We start from the raw sequence: 20045 nt of genomic DNA, 5'->3' as shown, positions 1-20045 counted from the left end.
GGAACTCTGCAGCCTTCCCACGCAGCTCTCACACTCCCAAAAGCCAAAAACCTCCCAGGACACAAGTCAAAACCGAAAACATTCCTACAAAAAACGTATTTGTACTTTTTAGAAGCTCAGTTTGACCCCAAGGAACGGCATCACGTCATCCCTTCACAGCACTGACAGTAAAGTTCTCAATGGTTACCCAACCCCTTACCTGCAGCACCCTTGGGTCCCTCAAGCTGCTGTGCCCTTGAGTGCACTCCCAGGCATGTGGGCAACGGCAGCCAGGAGTTGTTTCCATGTGCACACCATGAATTTATACACTAAATAATACTTTATCATATTTATATACACATGCAGTTGCTAAAGAATAAAGCTTAAAATCGTGGGGCTTCTTTTGGAGATGAGAGAATGAAGGCACGTGAGTACACGCAGAACGGGATTATAACTGATTTAAAATGTAAGAAACACACTGAACAACACATTCTAAAGCAGGCATGCCTGACGCACAAGTTACGAAGCACACTTTAAAACCAGCAATACACCTGAACAGAAACAGGTGTCCTCTCACCTCTTTCAGTTTATTCTGGGACAGGTGCAGCTTCTCCACTCTGGACCAGGCTTGCGCCTTTTCACTCAGGTCCAAGACGCTGATCTGGTTAGAGCTAAACAATAGCTCCCTTAAGTTCGAGGATGCCCAGTGTGCAGGGCCTGGCAGGTGCTGAATCTCATTGCTGCTCATGTCCAGGGACCGCAAGCTGCAACAGAATGTCAACACGGTCACTGCAAAGCTGCAGGAGCATTTGCAAAGCACACGAACGAGCATCCTGGGTCATTTTCAGCACAATGAGAGCTGGACGTAACTTTGAAACTCACATTCCGTACACCAAAAGACACATGCGAGTGTGAGCACACACGTATGTCTAGAAGGTATGGGGGAGGTGGGAGGAGGAGGCCCATCTCAAGGGGAATCAAGCTAAAGTGAAGGCAGAGCATTATAAAGCAAATGTGCGCCTAATTTCCCTACTGCAAGTACTTAAAAATGCCCAATCCTCAGAGACAAAGACCCAGCATCCTCAGATGTTGACATGGACGAGGAGTCACAGGCAGCAAATGCAGAGTCATGAGAAGTCCTGCCTCTTCGACGAGACTGACGGCCGGGCAGCTCCCACTTTGCTCTCAGTCAAGTCGCTCCTTTGCTGAGGGAGCTCTGCAGAGGCAGCTCCCACTGTGAGCACACCTGCCCAACTCAACCACCTCAGCACCGCACCCCTGAGCAGGAGGCCTGCCTGTGGGGGGCCCTAGGTGCAAAATGAGGGCTTTCATGCAGGACTGTTCTACCCCAAATTCTTAGGAAGTAAGACACCCGTCACACATGGACATCAGGGCTGTCAGCAAATATCACATCTGATTACCTGACGGCTACATACCAACCACTTTGTCCAGTGTACCTGAAGTTTGCTGAATTGAACTCCAGCACTCTCGTGTGTTAAGACTGAAATGCTGGTTTTGCACAGCAAATGTCTACTCTCCTGATCTGAAGTGGCAATAGACTGAACTACTCTTGTAGAAACCCATGGGAAACAAGGTCGCTGACTCAACCATATTAGAGGCTGCAGCATGTATGGCAAGGTACCAATTGCTAGGCTTCTCCTAAAGCAATACCACGTCAGCCTGAGCTGGGACTTGACACTGGCAAGTACAGGCTCTTCTAGGAAACGCAACAAACTTGAGAAATTCCCGAGGCTGATGTCTGACACAAGGTGTCCTTGGAGTGTGAATACTGTTCAACTCCTGGGGAAGAAACCTTCTTTCTGACACGTTTTCTTCTTGTCAACTGTATTTGGCTCTTCTTGTCAGTCGTATTTGGCTCCCAATCACAAGGATTATGCAGGGGCCACATCTACTCCACAGGGGCCCAGATGGAGAGGTGGACAGGCCACAGCAGAATGGCCAACATTTAAGAACCATGATCCAGGACAAGTCACTTCACGTCTGTCATGAGCAACAACCTCATTTCCAGGACGGGTAGAAGCAGTAGTACTCTCACAGGGTGACTAGGAGAGGTAACCCTAACTTCCTATAGGCAACTTCAATAGGATTTTTGAGTTATTAGTATTTTAGTACCCCATCAACTTTTGAGAGCTATTGATTTTTTAAAAAGTGCAAGTGATAGGCATAAAGTGATACAATCATAACAATTCAGCAATCAAACAATCATAAATTGTTTCCAGACAACAGCATTAAAATTTTTAAAAAATGAAGTTTGAACTCCTAGGGCTGATTTTAAAATGAAATAGACAATAAACTTACTGTGGAAGATTTAAGATTGCTTCTGGAACACTTGTAAATTTGTTCTGAGATAATTTGATGATTGTCACGGAGGAAGGCAAGAAAGGCATATCGGCTACAAGAATGTTGAACAAAGAAAATGCAGATTTTGCTTAATTTCCGTTCTTACACTGACAATAACAAGTCTCCTTGTAAAAATAACACTGCTGGGCCCATGTGGTGGTGTGAAACCTTAATCCTCCACCTGCAGCTCCAGCATCCCATACGGACGCCTGTCCCAGTCCCAGCTGCTCCACTGTGGATCTAGCTCCCCACTAATCACCTGGAAAAGCATCGAGGGATGGCCCAAAACCTTGGGCCCCTGTGCCCATGTGAAAGCCCCCTGGGAGCTCCTGGGTCCCAGCTTCAGACAGCCCAGTTCCGGCTGCTGCAGCCAGATGGGAAGTGAACCACCAGATGGAAAATCTCTCCCTCTCTTTCTCCACCCCTCCCCCCATAACTCGTTCAAGTAAACTACATGAATCTTAAAATACAAATATGTATAAATTAAAAACACACTGTGACTAAACAATAAAACAATTTATCATACTTAACAGGATATTTTTAATCTGAAAGATAAACCAACAGTCTAAATTCATTTGACATTTGTTCCAAGTAAAATAAAACCCAATCTCAAATTACATGTCACAAATTACTAGATCATAAAGTAAACCAAATCACACTTCTGTAACTATAACAAAATACTTTTTAATACTTTATTAATATACAACATAGCATAAGGATAAAAATTTGTTGTTTCCATCTAGTAAGGTGTGCTTTGTGAAAGAACAGTGATTGTCACTCAGTAAAAGTATTCCTTCACTATATGATCTTGAGAGATTATGCAGGGGCTGGCATGGTGGCTCAGTAAGCTACTCATCCAGCTGTGGTGCCAGCATCCCTTATGAGCACTGGTTCGAATACTAGCTGTTCCACTTTCAATCCAGCTCTCTGCTTATGGCCTAGGAAAACAGTGCAGGATGGCTACAGTCCTTGGGCCCCTGCACCTGCATGGGAAGAAGCTCCTGGCTCTGGATCGGTTCAGCTCTAGCTGCTGCAGCCATTTGTGGAGTGAACCCATGGATGGAAGATCTCTCTCTCCTCTCTCTGTAAATCTGCCTCTCAAATTAAAATTAAAAAAAAAAAACTCTAAAAACTTGCTACACTTAATTGGCTAGTGTTAATTTTTTAAAAAGGACTACAACATCAGTCAAAAGAATGAGAATACTATGGTCTATTTCATGAATGTTTACAACAGACATCCAGGGTGAGACACGTGAAAGAGACAAACATCTGTGCAACACAATTTGAGAAACCTGCTTTCTCATGTGTGCAACAGCACAGCCATGCCAGACCAACTCTAGAGATGCACGCCTCTCCCACAATGTGAAAACGGCTGTAAAATGACCTCTTGGCATCCTGAGAGCTAAAAACACGGGCTACTCTTTGTCTGGAAGATCCTGACAGGTCCCAGTGTTTGAGAACACAACTAGAGAAGCTGTGTTCTGAGAACCAGCCAAAAGGTCTTTGCAGCCAAGAGAGTGAGTGGAAGTGACTCCCCACTTTGCAATCCAAACACTGCATGAAACACACTCATGGAATCAAAGAGGCAAAGCTCCCTGGCCTGGGGATGACCTGCAAGAGTCAGGATCCTTCTCACAATAAGCCCACGTCCCAAACCACTAAGGCAAACGAGAGACTCAGCTCAATGCCGTCCCCCCTCGGTTAATCAGGGGCATTTCACATCTACTTTGTCCCACACATGGACCTTCCCAAACCCCAGGGGCCTCAGCAGCATCTTCAGCAACACAGAGCCAGCAAGCCAACTGAGAGGCCCCCAGCTACGCACCCTCATGGCACTCTGAATCTTTGCACATCACTTGGCACAGCATCCTTTTAAGTGTGCCTTCACCTCTGCTTAACTTAACCACAAATCCCTACAGAATGGAGACTAGGCTTGTGTAGCAAGCATACCACTCTATCTCTGGTCTCAGAGTCATGACGGTATTGGGATTGGTGTTCAGGGAGCTGGGGCTCAGCGGGTGGGCAAGGGAAGAAATTCCTATGCAAATTCACATGCTTTTTACATAAACACTACAACTTTCTGAAGTTCCTGACAAGTAGCCGCTTTGAAGTAAATCGTCAAACTGTATTCTGCCATTAGACAGTATTACACTGGACTGGTGTTGTGAGGCAGCACATGGCACCAATACAAGCAAAGCCAGCATCCCCTGTGGGTGCTGATTCAAGTCTAACCTGCTCCACTTCTGATCCAGCCCTCTGCTCATGGCCTGGAAAGGCAGCAGAACAAGGGCCCTGGTGTGCAACCCCCTGCCACATGTGGGAGGTCCGGATGAGCGCCTGGTACCTGGCTTTGCCTGTCCAGCTGCTGAGGGCACCTGGGGCATGATGGAGCAGATGGACAATCTCCATCTCTCCGTGTCCTCTCTCTGTAGTCACAACTTCCAAATAAGTAAGTCTATTGAAAAAAAGGCTGTATATTATATATATATAGATAGATAGATATAGTCTCTGCGAAGATAAAATGTGGAGAGGGTCCCTGTCTATTGCCATAAAGTATCTATTTCCTTTAGACAGACGGTAAATGGGTTTATTCCTGATTTCTCACACATGCTAATAGAATTTAGGATATTCTGTGTCTTTTCAAAATAAGTGATTATGTATTATTGCAATATTCTGCCAAGAGCAGGAGCTGAATGAATATAAACTGATTTTGCAGATTTGACAACTGTTCAATTTACATTTTTTCTAACACTATCATCAAAACTAAATGTACTTACAATATAAAAAAATGCTACCAAAACCTAGGGTTGAAACTTACTTTCTCAGTTGTAGTTGACTAAATTAAAAACCAATCCCAGTCTGAGTACTATTTGTAGATGAAACAATCATTGTTTTAACCTATGAGCATAGCGACCTGCTCATTATTTTTTAATTATCAGCCTTTTTTGGAGTAGCTTTAGGTTTATTGCAAAATTGCACAGAAAGCAGGAGTTTCCTTCTCTCACTACCAGCTCCCCACACATTCTCCTTATACTAACAACTTGCACCAGCTAACCCACATCCTTTCTTTAAACACCAAGGAACCAATACTGACGCATCATGATTGTTCAAACTCTTTAGTCCTCATCAGGTGGATACTTTGTGTTCTATACTCAGTGAGTGTGGACAAATGTATCCTGACTTGTCTCCATCTTGATAGAACCTCAGGGAATAGCACCACTACCCCCAGAAACCCTCTGTGCCCTGTCCATTCATCCTTCCCTCCCACCCCCGCGGCAACCACTCATCTTTGCACTGTCCCCACACTTGGTCTTTCTCAGACTAAGAGCTGGGATTCAACAGCAGGTGGCTGGTTCTGGTAAGTTCTTCTCCGCATATGCTAACACTGCTAACATTGGCTGTGTCTGTTCCCAGCCGCGTGGCTCATCTCCTTGTGTTTCCAACAGAGGTAACTATTTTGGAAACTCCAGTGTTAAGTGCTAATATTCTCTTCCAATGTCCACTCCCTGTGTGCCCACTGCCCATCCCACCACAAGAGACTCAGAGGCCTGTATAGAACAGACGACACAAAATACTCACCAAGGAAATTCATTCTGGCACTGAAACTCTCCACTTTAGGACAAGCCTCCAGAAAGTTCTCTGGGAGGGATGAAATGAGGTTTTTACTAAGGTTTAAAATCTTCAGCTCCTTCAGGCTCAATGGAGAACACCTGCCTGCTATTTTATTTCTAGTCATCAGAGACAAAAAAAAAGAGACAAAAACAAGGATTAGATCCTATCAATTCACATGCTTTCAATAAGACAAAAATTTGTCCTCAAAGAATGCACCAGATTAATTTTATAATTAGTGTGAAAATTTCAATCAATTAGCAGAAGCTGCAATACATTTTACCTCAATCTTCTATTGTTATATTTTTGTTGAAAATTTGTGACTACAGCAATGTCAGCATTTTCTCAACCCTAGAAAGCCGAACATAAGGCATCCCTTTCATCTTTCGCAAACTCTCCCCCTACTCACCCTTCTAAGATGAGCTGCTCCAATCTCTCCGCCACCTCCGGGAGGCTCTCCGGGATAGCTGACAGCTGGTTATAAGACAGATTCAGCTGCCGCAGGGTCAGACACCTCACCATGGGATCCAAGACTATGGATGGCCCAATCTCATTGCGAGAGATGTCGAGGTTGGCGATGCAGCTCATTTTCAACAAGTAAGGGGGAAATGACGTAAATTTATTACTGTGCAAGTCCAAGTGTGTCAAACACTTCAGGGTCTGAAAAGACAGTATTTGTGGGAATCTAAAATGAACCAGCTGAGAAACTGAAGTTCAGGAAACATTTTTGCATTCCTAGCTCTGGAGTTTCTAGCCACAAAGAATTCCCCCAAAACTTGAAAATGTACTCCACACTAGAATTTCAGGATCTGGACTAGCCCAGCTACCTCTGCTAGAACATAGGTAACACTAAGAAAATACAAGACGTAGCCTGCCAAGAGCAGGTTCACAAAAACTACTTAGAAGTTAATGCACCTTTTTTTTGGGTAAACAGTGTCCGTAAACAGCAAAATAAAACCAAACAATCCCCCGCAAACATGTGAAGCGGTACTCACTTAACAAGCAGCGCAACACTGAGAATAGGCTTTTCTCAATACTGGCCTTTAGAAACAGTTACACATGTTTTCAAGACTTATCCCGTTATTTATGTGAAAAGTCGAGTGGTTTAAAGCAAGGGAGAGACTGAACCACGGCATTAGATCATCCCTGCCATGGTGCGCTTCCTACAGGCCGCCACAGCCAGGGCTGGGCAAGACAGCCAAGGCCAACAGCCCCACTGGGGTTTCCCACAAGGGTGGCAGGGATGCAGGGACCTGAGCTGCCACGTGCTGCCTCCCAGGTGCACTAACAGGAAGAATCTGGCCTAGACATGGAAGAGCCAGGACTGGAGCTGGCCCACCAACATGTGGGTGCCGCAAGCGATGGTTTAACTTGCTGTGCCTGAACATTAGCCTCCATCCTTTTTTGTAGTGTGGCTGGGTTCAAACACTGGCTTCATGTGTGCCCAGCGTCTCAGCAGGTGTTGGCTCAAGTACCTGACTCTCTGCCACACGGAGAAGCATTTCTGGCTCCTGGCTTGTCCCTGGCTCAACCCCTGTGCAATGAATCCCTGAACAAAAGCTGGAAAACTTCCTCCCTCTTCCTCCCTCCCTCTGTGTATGTGGTCCTGTCTGTCCATCTCTGCCTTTCAACTAATACAAAACAAAACCAAAAAAAAAAAGAAAAAAGGGAAATTCATTTGTAGTAAGAATCATTAAAAAAAAAAAAAAAGGTATAATCCTTCCTAACAAACTCTACAACTCAATTTAAGAACTCAGTTTAATAATGTAAGCATGTTTATTATTTTGCCATATTATTTTATTTTGGAAACTTAAAATCCATAGCCTCAAAATGTTGTCAATATTTGCAAGACTATGTAATAAATAATTTGCTATGCTTTAATTCTCTCAAGACAAGAAATTTGAGCAGGTGGCTAATCCTCCCCCTGTAAATGCCATGTGGCCACCAGTTTGAGTCAGAGGCTCCACTTCTGAGCCAGCTTCCTGCCTGTGGCCTGGGAAAGCAGTGCAGGATGGCCCAAAGTCTTGGGACCCTGCTTCTAAATGAGAGATCCAAAAAATCTCCTGACTTGATTGGCTCAGCAACCAGCCATGGCAGCTGTTTGAGGAGTGAAGAAGCAGCAGACAGAAGATCTGTCTCTCCTCTGTAAAAACCTGCCTTTCCAAAAAGAATAAATAAATCTGAAAGAAAAAATCTTGAGGAGCACATGGAATCCATGTCACAAATAACTTTCACCCTTCACTCACAGAAAAAGTCACCATGATCAGTAGCGGTGCTGTGACACAGCAGCTAAAAGCCACCACCTGCAATGCCTGCATCCCACAGAGTGCCTGGTTCAAGCCCTAGCTGCTCCACTTCAGAGCCATCTCCCTGCTAACATGCCTGATGGAGAAGCAGTGTGAGATGGGCTAAGTTCGTAGACTCTTGCACCTATGTGGGAGACCCAGATGAAGCGCCAGGCTCCTGGTTCTGGCCTTGCCTAGCTATGGCTGTTCTGACTATGTGGGTAGTGAAGCTGTGGACAGAAGATCTTTTTCTTTCTTTCTCTCCCTTCCTATCACCCTCCCTTCCTATGGCTTTCAAATTAACACACAAATCTTTGAAACAAGTCATCATAATGTAAGTTTTGCTGGATCTCTGAATTTAGAGTGCATGAAATGAAGGCTCGGAACATGCAAGCAACAGTCCTCACTGTCACAGTTACTTCCACTCAGAGGACCTAAAGCGTTTTAAGTTACCCATCCTGGGACCACATGTACAAAGGCACCTGCAGGTAGCCCTGATGGACGCCGACACACACCCTGCGTTACCAGGACATAATCTAGAATTCCCTCACAACCAGGTTTCTTTCATGGGGGTGGAAGGTTGCCTCAGTCCAGCGCCCAGTCTACAACCCAGGGAGCACAGGGCTCCCGGTGCCCCTTCGCAGAGCTCCAGGAGTGGGCTGCCACGCATACCTCACAGAGTGGCTGGGGGAAGCTGGCAAGTGCGTTCTGCTGCAGCTCCAGCCTCTCCAGGTGCTCCAAGTGGGTGCTCAGGCAGCCCCTGTGGCTGAGGGCTTCCACGTCCCGGAGCTCGTTGGCCGAGAGGTCGAGAGATGTGATGTACTCCCTCTCGGACACCAGGGAAGACAGGCTCTCTGACTGCCTCACGTGGGGCTGGAGCCTGGTGCACCCTTTATTCCAAAGCAAACAGCACAAATGTGAGCAAAGGATTCCAACCCACCAGGTGAAGGCTACCCATGAACCTTCCTTCCAGGCACTGGAGATGCAGCAGAAATGCATCTGGGAACATCTCCAGCCAATGGAGACAGAGTAAATACGAAATACTGAGTTGGTTGGTGCGTTGTACAATAACAGCAACAGAGAATGAAAAAGGGGGGTCTGGCACGGCAGCCTAGTGGTTAAAGTCCTCACCTTGAAGGCACCAGGATCCCATATGGGTGCCAGTTCTAATTTCAGCAGTCCTGCTTCCCATCCAGCTCCGTTTGTGGTGTGGGAAAGCAGTTGAGGATGGCCCAAAGCCTTGGGACCCTGTGTCCGTGTGGGAGATCCAGAAGCAGCTCCTGGCTCCTGGCTTTGGATCAGCTTAGCTCCAGCCATTGCGGTCACTTGGGGAGTAAATCATTAGATGGAAGATCTTCCTGTCTCTCCTCCTCTCTGTATATCTGACTTTGCAATAAAAATAAATAAATCTTAAAAAAATAATGGAAAAGGGAAGAAGGCAATGGAGAAAGACACTCTTGGGCCTGTTACCTGCATTTCAGGTAACTCACAGAACAATGGCTGCTAATGTGTATGAATGGTATGTTTGTAACCTGGAACTAAATTTCATGTTTCTATACCCTATGGAGCCACGAGGAACACAGATGGGACAGTTATACAATGAGATTACCAACAATAAAATTTGGACAAGGACTATGTTCTGCTCAAAACGCTGACTTTCTATAGAAAACTCCTAAATACTTACTGGATGATTCATCGGATGACCAGATTTTTTTCCGTCTCTGTACATCTTCCTGATCCAAAAAGGGTCCCTGTTAAACAATGAACAATGGGCTTAGGAAAACTGCTGTCATTTTTTTTTCAAGAGAGAACATTGTTAGGTGGAAACAATCAGGAGATTGTAGAGGTAATAAATGGTATTCGAAAGTATGGGGTAAAAACAGACAAGTATATACAAAGAAACTAATCGTGAGAGAAAACTTTTAAAGTTCCAAGTTGACCACAGAAAGCATCCACTTTTCCTTCTTTAAATCAAACACAGCACAACAGGAAAGCAGAGGGTCGAAATCAAAGATGCCCAGTTCCAGTATTTCTCATCAACCACCCCGCTGTTCTAAACTGAGCTGATCTTGTAAACTTGAACTACACACACTGTAGACAGAGGGCTCACTCAAACACCGCCATTCATCTGAGGATCTGGAATTAATATCAAACAATAGCCCAATTTTGATCAATATCAGAGCATAGGCTAACACTTTTGTGATTGTCCAATACAAGCCTGGAAACACAGTGGTCCCCACAATAAACCAACTCAGAATAATCCAATTCCCCTTGTCTATATGACATTCATTCAGCTGTTCCATAGCTGCTACACAGAAGGGAGGCAGAAATAATGGTTTCTTAAAAAAAAGGATTCTCAGTATACCAGACTGTTTTGATGAGCAGCAACACCATGCCTTCCACCTTTCTCAGTGTCTTCAGGCTCCTGTTTGGCTTCTTAGAAACCACACGATGACTCCTAGCCACTAAGGGTACAAGGTACATGAGCACACAGGACAGGCCCAGCCTGGGCTCCACAGTCATGGAGCTTTGGGAAGGGAGAAGGGTAGGAAGCCTCGCTTTTGACGTAGTGGTTAAGACAGTGATTGGGAAACCTACAATCCATGTCAAAGTGCCTGAGTCCAAACGCAGGCTACACTCCACACCCCAGCTTCCTCCTAAAGCAGTCTCCAAGCAGTGATGGTCAAGGGGTCAGATCCCAGCCACTCACACGGAAGACCAGCCCAATCCCAGCAGCTGGCACTCTAGAACGACTGGTGTGCTCGGCTCTCGCTGCCATCCTTCCCACCTCCCCCACCTCCCCCGCTTTCTCTCCTTCCCTCCTTCCCTCTATCTCCTTCTCTTTTGCAAGCTTTTGTAAAAAACAAAGGTAAAACCATTTGAACATGTTTTCATTCAATACATATATGCCCCAATAAACTCACACCGTACAAGCTCAAGAGTTCCTAGGTGTAAGTTTAATATGACTAACTTTTTTTTGCATATTCTGCACACAATTTTCACATCAGGGAATTCCTCCTAATTGCTCCTGGCTTAGGTATAAGCTATCAACAGAATGCCATCCACAAAAAACACAGTCACAATCTTACTTACCAGTGAACTGGAATGCCTGGGCAGATTCGGGGAGCAGCGTTGCAATCCAGGATCCCGACAAAACTCTCCCACACTAATTGAATTTGATTTCCTTTTCATAAGAAGTGAGCCTTCACTTCCTGTTTTGAAACAGTAAAATAGCATGAAGGTGAGGAAGACAAGTGGACTCCATCATAAAATTGTGCATAGTTGAACACATCCATAAGGGAAACTTCCCAGCCCATTCCCTCTGTAATGTCTTTAAAACGCAAATGATATGGCACACTAGTATTTCTTTTTTCAAGCTGAGCTACGTCTCTCCTCATCCATAAATAATTAGGGAATGGTTGCCGCAGACTAGACACTAAGTAGGAACTGGACAATGATCTGCAGGTAGAAAGTACATCCATGCCTCAGAAGATCTCAGCGGCCACAGAAGCCCCCTGTTCTAGCAAAACCATCTGACCACTGTTACTTCTGTTTCTCTGAAATCTTCTTTACAATGTTTTAAGTCCTGCTGCAAACACCAGAATCATATTTGAAATGACCTGATTGGGCATATGTATATTCCATTTCACACACCATGGTTTCTCTTACAGAAAAGCATAGAGATAAACATGAGTTGCCAAGAATTCCTTTATGAAAGGAGGGGATAACTTTTAAAATTTGAGTTTTCAAGAAGATGAATATGTAAAAGCTTATTAAAGCTAAATAATGTGGAAATATTTTTTAAAATACTTTTAAGATTTATAATAATTTTTTTAATTGGAAAGTCAGATCCACAGAAAGAAGGAGAGACAGAAAGACCTTCCAGATACTGGTTCCTTTACCAAGTGGCTGCAACAGCCAGAGCTGAGCTGATCCAAAGTCAGGAGACAGGCGCTTCTTCTGGGTCTCCCTCTTGAGTGCAGGGTCCCAAGGACTCGAATTGTCCTCTACTGCTTTCCCAGGCCATGAGCAGGTGGAACAACAATCATATGGGATCTCTGAGCATGTGAGGTGAAAATTCAGCCACTAGGCTATCATGCCAGGCCCAAGATTTACAGTTCTACCACTTTTTCTTTTGCAAACATAGAGCATTGATTTTGAATGTCTAAAGCAAATTATACAATCAACATTAAAAAAATGACAAAATTCAAGATAAGTTTTGACACAAAAAAATCCTTTCCTGGTTCATTATTAAAATTTAACTGGTTCTGTGATCTATTGTAATGTTTAAATATTCTAATAAAATAGAGCTCTTATATTTATATATCTTAACATTTGCTTTTATAATTATTGTATGCTTATGAAATATCCACACCATATTATAAAAAGAACATCATGTATTTTATTTTTTCATGTTAACATGTCTACTATCCTTCATTTAAAATATTCAAAGAGAATCATTTCAAACATTTTGGAGTAATATTTATGAATGCATTCTCATTAAAAAAAAAAAACCAAGAAAACTACAAATCACTCTAAACAACTGGGTGCAGGCCCTGGGTGAGAGACAGTGCAGAACTGTGAAGGTTCCAGCCGGAGGGAAAGTGGCTACAGAAGCCCACAATTGCCTGGCCTTCTGCCGGGCGGCAGTTTAAGGGCTGAAGGCACAAGGCAAAGGAATTGAGAAAGAGCCTGCACCAACACAGAGGCTGAGGTCGCTGTGGCTCCCAGAACAGGGTTCAGACAGAGCTCCTGTCACCTGCCTCGGGGTTCCTGCCAGCTGCAAGAAGAAGAAATACAAAACAGAACCACTCACAGGAGGGAGGAAATGATACTAACCACAACCTGTATTAATATGACGGGGTTACTAAGTCATCACACACACACATACACACACCAAAAAAAATCCTTAAAGTTTTTACTCAATAACAGAATCAAAATATGCAAAGCATGAACTGCTAAAACGACAAGACTTCATACATCCATAATACAAGTCAACATGTCTTCCTCAACTACAAGTCAGAAGGACTATCAGTCCAAATACAGAAGACGTGAAAAACACTACAGTTTCATCCAACTGACCCAACCCCAAAGTGCGGAACACTTGCTTGTAACTACACACACCAAATATTTGATATGTAGCTCAGTTTATTTCCATAAAACTGAAAAGGCAGGGCTTGTCAGGATTGGTTCTCTTACATTACACTGAAATCAGTAGCAAAAAACTACCCAGACACTCCCCATAGTTGGAAAATCCCCCAGTTTTCTAACTGACCCATAAATCAATGAAGTTGTAAATGAAATGTTAATACTGAATGAAAACACAAAAAAATTTTAGACCACAGCTAGTGATGCTCAATAGCCCATGTATGTACAGCCACAAACGTAATGGCCTAAAAGTCAGTGTTACCCATTTTATTGTTGAGCATTCATAAAAAAGAACAGCCAATTAATAAAAATAAGATAAGCAAAATAAATTATTGCAAAATTAATAAGAAATCATAGAAAATGAAGTCAATGCAGCAAAATCTGATTCCTTGAAAACATTAATGAAGTTGATAGTTGAGCTAGAATTAATAAGGAAAAGGAAAAGCTACAAGTAACCAATGTCAAGAGTGAAAACTCAGATGTCACTACAGATCGTACAAATGCTGGAAGTTAAAAACAGAATTACTTTAGTGAACGTAAGTAATATAAATCAGGCAATGTGTGAAAATGATTCATTCTTTCAAAATCACTAACTACTAATAACCTGATGGGATAAATCACAGGAACCATAAACACAATAAAGTTACTAAATTTGCTATTGCATTTCCTTCTCCCAAACTCCAAACCCATAGTCTTCACTGGCTCATTCTACTGGATATTTCATAAGGAAATGCTGCTGCTTCCCAAACTCCTCACAAAACAATGGAGTCAGGAACTCCTCAAGCTTATTTTACAGGCCAGATCACTCTTAGTAAAGAAGCCATTCATACCAGCTGCAAAATTCTCTTAAACATTTTTGGAAAATAAACTGCAGTAGTACATAAAAACTGTAATATTCTGTAGCAAATGGGATTTATCCCAAGAAATCAGATTTAAAGAAAAATCAACATTGTTGAACACACTAGCAGGTTGAAAGTGGGAGATTTTCAACAGATACAGGAAAGTGTTTTCCAATACCCACTAGTGACAGAAAAGCCTAGGAAACTATCCTGAGCAAGCAGATTCCACAGCACGGGACAGTGTCCGTGGAAATGCAGACGCCGCAGGCCGAGAGGCCGAATGCTCCGGCCCTGCATGTGGGAACCAAGGAGGGACATCCTGGCTCAGCACCTCCACTCCACACAGTCAGAGGTCTCAGCACAGCCGCAGCAGAGGCCATGAGGAGCAGAGATCAGAAAGCGAGAAATCAATCCATCCTAGGTACCAGCAAGTGTTACAGCAGCGAACACAGAAAACCCTACAGAATCTAAGGAGCCGCTCGAAGTCATAAATGAACTTAGCAAATCCACACAATAAAATGCTAATGCAAAAATCAATCCAATGCACTTTTTTAAACATCTATTGGTTTACTTTCCCATTCCATTTATTTTTTCATTTTATTCATTTTTAAATTTAATTTTATTCATTTGAAAGGTAGAGAGTCTCATGACTTGTATCAAGAGTATATAAGGAATTTTTACAACAAAACAACAAATGAATAAAATGCAGAACATTTGGACAACTGACCAAGGAAATACATGAACTGCCTGGTAGAAAGTGAAAATATCCTCAGTGTCATTAATCCTCGGGGACATGACAGTAAACCTAGACGAGTCAGAGCTTAGCTGCACTGGAAGAGCTAGCATTAGATTAGCTGACAACATGAGTATTAAGGACATAGAACAATTCCAAATCTTGGGCATTAATGGTGGGCATACAGCAGGGCAGAGCCACTTTGGAAAGCAGTCAGACACACCACAGTATCCCCTGGATAATCCATTTAGATGCAACTGAAGGGAACATTCCTTTCTCTCAATGGTGACAGGTAAAGTGGGTCAGTGGTGGTCAAGGCCATGGGCAGAGGGGCACGAAGGCTCCTGGATGAAAGACACACTGCACAAAGTGACAGCTGACCACAGGAATACCTAAGCTGTCAAGATCCACAAATACTTAAAATGAAAGTATCTGATTCATGAGAAATTGTTTCTCAATAGAGCTGAGTGTTAAACATACTGACACGGGCCTTTGGCACAGTAGTCATGATAACACCTGATATTCTATCAGAATGCCTGGGTTCCAGGCTTGGCCCTATTCCTCATTCTACCTTTCTGCTGCTGAGCAGCCTGGGACGCAGCAGGTAGCCTGGCTCCCTGGCTCCCTGACACTCACGTGGGGGACCAGACGGGGTTCCCAGTTGCTGGCCTCAGTCTGACCCTCCCTGGTTTAGCTGTTATAGGCACCTGGGGCATAAATCAATAGATGGAAAATCCTTTCTCAAAACAAAGTAAATAAATAGATGAGATTCAAAGTACTACAATACTTGGACTTCGGCAGCAGAATTGTGGAATGACTTTGTCACTCCTTTACCTGGTCATCAGGGTCATATTACACTAATAATGAAGTTCTACATGCAATTTCCATCCCAAACACAGCTCTACCACCTGTCAGCCTTAACCATTGTCATTAGGTATCTTTAACCACAACACTCTCTTTTAAATATTTTCTCAAGTGAATTAATGAAAACTCTTAACTTTAATAAAGGTGAAACATATGTTCACTAACCACTTTCTACATGTGATGGTGTCCCAGGCACCTGACCTACACACTCTTCTCTAAACACCGCTGGGTAAGCCTCACTTCGCAAGTCTCTGCAGGGCCATGTGCCTCTCACGGCCTCAGAACTCTGTTACTCGCAGCACATGGAACCCAGTTCCAGCCTGCCCGAGCGAGGGTGTTCATGGCAAATGGCATCACCAGTACCCAGAAGCGGCAGTCACATTTCCTTGGGGTGCTGCTTCCATGGAGTCAGTAAGCGTCGCAGCTTCTGACTATGCACAGATGCTTCCCTTGGGTTGTTCAGGTCAATCAAATCAGGTTTCCACCTCAGTCCCCACTGCTTATTGCTTATGCGTGCATGCATGAAATGGAAATAAACTATTTTGTGGAAAAAATACCTTCACTGTCCAGATCGTCACTCTGACCAAACACACTGTCCATCGAGGAGTCGGGAATGAAAGTCCACTCATCAAACTTGTCCAGGACACTCTGAGAAAAGTTCTCTTCACTGCCTGGGGAGGCTCCCTCCTCCACCGTGCTTTTCATCTGGTATCGCAGAACCATTCTCGCTAGTATGGCTCCTATATCTAAACATAAGGAGACATTGCAGCAGTTAGAAATCAACCATTAGAAACAGCCCAGATCACACCAAGCTTCCTCAGAAACTGAGAGCTTTTTCCTGATCCTCTGCCTGTATAAAGGCTTATCAGATCTTTGAACAGAAATACTTACACACATTGATGATGTCTGCAAGATGGATTCCCAATGATTATTGTTGGGTCAAAAAAGTGCGTGTACACATGAAAAATATCAACTGATACAGCCAATTTGTTATTTTATTTTTGTAACATTTTATTTCTGAGTAGTATGTTTTAAACACTTGTTTTTGTTGGAAAGGCAAATAAATATAAACAGAGGAGGAGACACAGGATGAAAGATCTTCCATCTGTTCGTTCACTCCCCAAGCGACCACAACTTTTGCAATTGAGCCATTCCAAAGCCAGGAGCTGGGGGTCTCCTACTGGTCTACCACAAAGATGCAGGGTCCCAAGGCTTTGGGCCAGCCTCCACTGCTTTCCCAGGCCACAAGCAGGAAACTGGATGGAAAATGGAGCAGCCAGGACATAAACCAATGCCCACATAGGATCCTGGCATTGAATGGGGAGGGTCAGCCAATTGAACCATTGTGCCAGACCCTTTGAGTAGTGCTAGCACTGTGCTTTACCAGATCGAGCTGCTGCCCACAGTGCCAGCATCCTGTAAGTATGCTTGTTCAAATTCTAGTTGCTCCACTTCTGATCCAGTTCCCTGCTAACATGCCTAGGAAACAGTAGAGGGTGACCCAAGTGCCTGGGCTCCTGTACCCATGTGGTAAGCCAGGAACAAACTCCTGCCTCCTGGCTTTATGCCATTGTAATCATTTATGGAGTGAGCCAGTAGATCAAAGATCTGTCTCTCTCTGAAATTCTGTCTTTCAAATAAAGAAATCTATTTTTAAAAGCCCAAAGTTTAAATTTACTAAAGAAAAACTGAAGTAGTAGTACAAAAACTCAGAAATATCTCTCAACCCACTTCCCCCATTAGTACATTGACGACAATTCAAATTTACAACAACCAACCACATACGAAATTTTTGTTTTCACACATGATTAGTCACACAAGTTATTACCAAGTTTGTGCCAATACTTTAACTATCTAACCACTGCAGGCCATGTACAAAGCAGTGCCTGACCAGAACTGACCCTGACTTCACAACTATATAATCTCCCAGAGGAAAAATGACAGGTGTGTTTCAGGAGCATGGAGAAGAACCATCCATCCACACTTCATGGGGTTTGAAACATGTCCCTATAAAAAAGCAGCAGGTGTGAGGAGACAAGAAGAATGAGAAGACGACCAGGGCAAGGCAGACTCTGGAGCAGGAATGGACACTGGCACTGGGATAAAAACCACCACTCAAAGAAGAATTGTACAAGATATCCTTGCTAAACTTACTTGTCTGCTTCCTTAAATGAGAGGTCTTATCTGGAAATAGAGGAACAAGCCAAGAAGGCTCAATCTTGCCGATGCCAAATCCCCCAAGGCAGATGCTGTTGTTGGCCAGATCCAGGGCCAGCCTCTTGAGGAGCAGGCTGATGACCTGGCTGTCGCCCTTCCCAATGCCGATGGCCAGTGCCCTGCGCACATCCTGCTCCCGGGGCCCGCTGTCGAGCAGCAGCTCTACCAGTCTGGGACTGCTCCCCTTCTCACAGACCTGTTCCGGAAGGCAAAGAAACAGATCACATGCTTGGGAGTCTTCCCTGTGGGGGTCATCTTCCACCACACATATCAAAGTTTGGTGGAAACAAAACAGAAGGACACAAAAGGCACCTTGGGAACAGATGGAGAACACTGAATGAGGTTAGTGCTAGAAATGTGAGAGTAGTGTAAATCAAATCATCTCTCATGAAAGAAGTGGCTAAGAGGGGACAGAATCCTCAAGAGTCACCACTGAGTCCGAGTCACACCCAGATTCCAGATGCTACGCACACTGTCCACACACATTCTACAGCTCCTGTTACTCAGACATGGGAAATCAACATGCTATGGTGGTCAGTGCAGCTGCCCAGTCTGCCCTGGAGGCATCAAATAACTGAATGAAACAATAGCATTGGAACCCTCACAGCCACAGGCAAGGACATCGCCAGGTATGCACTGCCTGGGCTCCTGAGGTCCCACTGATGCTCCTTTCTGAGCATGGTGCTCACACAGCTGGGGCTCAGGGAGGGAACCCATGGTGAGGGCCGCCAAGACTTCAGGGGCCTCAACACAGCAGAGAACAAGACCCACCATGTGCCTGGGCCACTGCAGACTGGCTTCAGAAGCATGATGGGACAGGATGCTTTAGGAACTAACCGACTGTAGAGACACTGCCTGCCTGGTACTGGGCAAAATGTTTACCCACAAGCTGGGGAGATCACAACCTCAGGGCCGGCTCTTCTCCGGAATTGAGGTGTTTCTAAGGGATGTGAAGCGACAGCGCTGTGGTGGGACCGCACACTATCTCCCCAATCACCCACCCTGATGAGAAACACGTGCATGACGTCCAAAAGAATTTGAGAAGAGGAGTAACATCAAGTGTCATCCAGAGGAGGATTTGGACAGATTAAGATGATTTCTGAGAGGAGTTAATGCTACTGCACTGAAATGCTTCAGTATGCTCATCTCTAATGAGAAACTAGAAACTTAGCACCTCTAAGGAGCATGTAGTGTTTTTCACACAAAAAATACACAATAAAAATAAATTGAGGTGACTTGATTATATTTAATAAGAGAAGTGACTCTTTTCAATGTCACTTGCTTACAAGCAATGTGACTAAACTGAAATAATTTAAATATCTGATTTGAATGCATAAATATAGTGAGACATGAATTGAGTTATATGCTCTGTTAATTTCATGTTGATTGCTAATTAGCACTGCTAATTTTATAGTTGACAAATCAACAAATCCATGGGCAAGTGTGAAATTAAATAAAGGCTTTAAAATTAAATCATTTGAAGACATAGTACCCTGCTTATTACTCCCTAATATATTTTGGATCAGTACACAACTGCTTGGTTGAAATGTCATTTCATGTCTAGAAAATACAGACAGTGCTACTCTGAAATTCACGCAACTTAGAAAACTTCCAACACAGGTAGCACATTTGACAAAGTATTAGTGAACTACAGCCTGGATGCAAAGCAGCGGAGGAGGAACAAGGAGTGACATAGATGAGCATTGCGTATTTCTGCTTACACTCAGTCAACCCAGAGTATTTGGGAGGTGCACACGTCCAATCACAGACTTGCAGAAGGGAATTCTGTGTGAAGGCTTGCATGTGTATGAGGACTTTGTAGAAAAAAAGTGAACATGGAGCAAGGTTTGAAGGAGTAGCACAGCTGATAGATGTGAGCATGCGCACAGATCAGGATGGAAGGAGAGATAAAAGGACAACCTACAACATCGTACACATTTAGAGGGTGTTGACAACACAGGGTCTCTGCTCCTGCACCTCCAGGTACAACGTGCAATCACAAACACCAGC

At 43.9% G+C, this 20045-nt stretch overlaps 1 protein-coding gene across 3 annotated transcripts in view; it reads right to left on the bottom strand.

The window, feature by feature from the left end:
- LRRK2 (leucine rich repeat kinase 2) overlaps nt 1-20045 on the bottom strand; it is a 111814-nt gene that overhangs the window by 45732 nt on the left and 46037 nt on the right. For all 3 annotated transcript variants that reach the window (XR_009244294.1, XM_058655654.1, XM_058655655.1), the window contains exons 19-27: nt 17973-18231; nt 16376-16564; nt 11328-11446; nt 9919-9985; nt 8907-9124; nt 6359-6609; nt 5920-6068; nt 2299-2392; nt 557-743 (exon numbers count right to left, since the gene is read on the bottom strand). Coding sequence is in view for 2 of the 3 variants with exons in the window: in XM_058655654.1 (XP_058511637.1) it covers nt 557-743; nt 2299-2392; nt 5920-6068; nt 6359-6609; nt 8907-9124; nt 9919-9985; nt 11328-11446; nt 16376-16564; nt 17973-18231 (1533 nt within the window). In the remaining variant the exon portion in view is untranslated. The remainder of the gene's footprint in view (nt 1-556; nt 744-2298; nt 2393-5919; nt 6069-6358; nt 6610-8906; nt 9125-9918; nt 9986-11327; nt 11447-16375; nt 16565-17972; nt 18232-20045) is intronic.

The sequence above is a fragment of the Ochotona princeps genome, chromosome 27 (genome assembly GCF_030435755.1).
Source record: "Ochotona princeps isolate mOchPri1 chromosome 27, mOchPri1.hap1, whole genome shotgun sequence".
Taxonomy (NCBI): domain Eukaryota; kingdom Metazoa; phylum Chordata; class Mammalia; order Lagomorpha; family Ochotonidae; genus Ochotona; species Ochotona princeps.
Note: the sequence above shows the minus strand (reverse complement) of the source record. Positions and strands in the feature narration are given on the sequence as shown.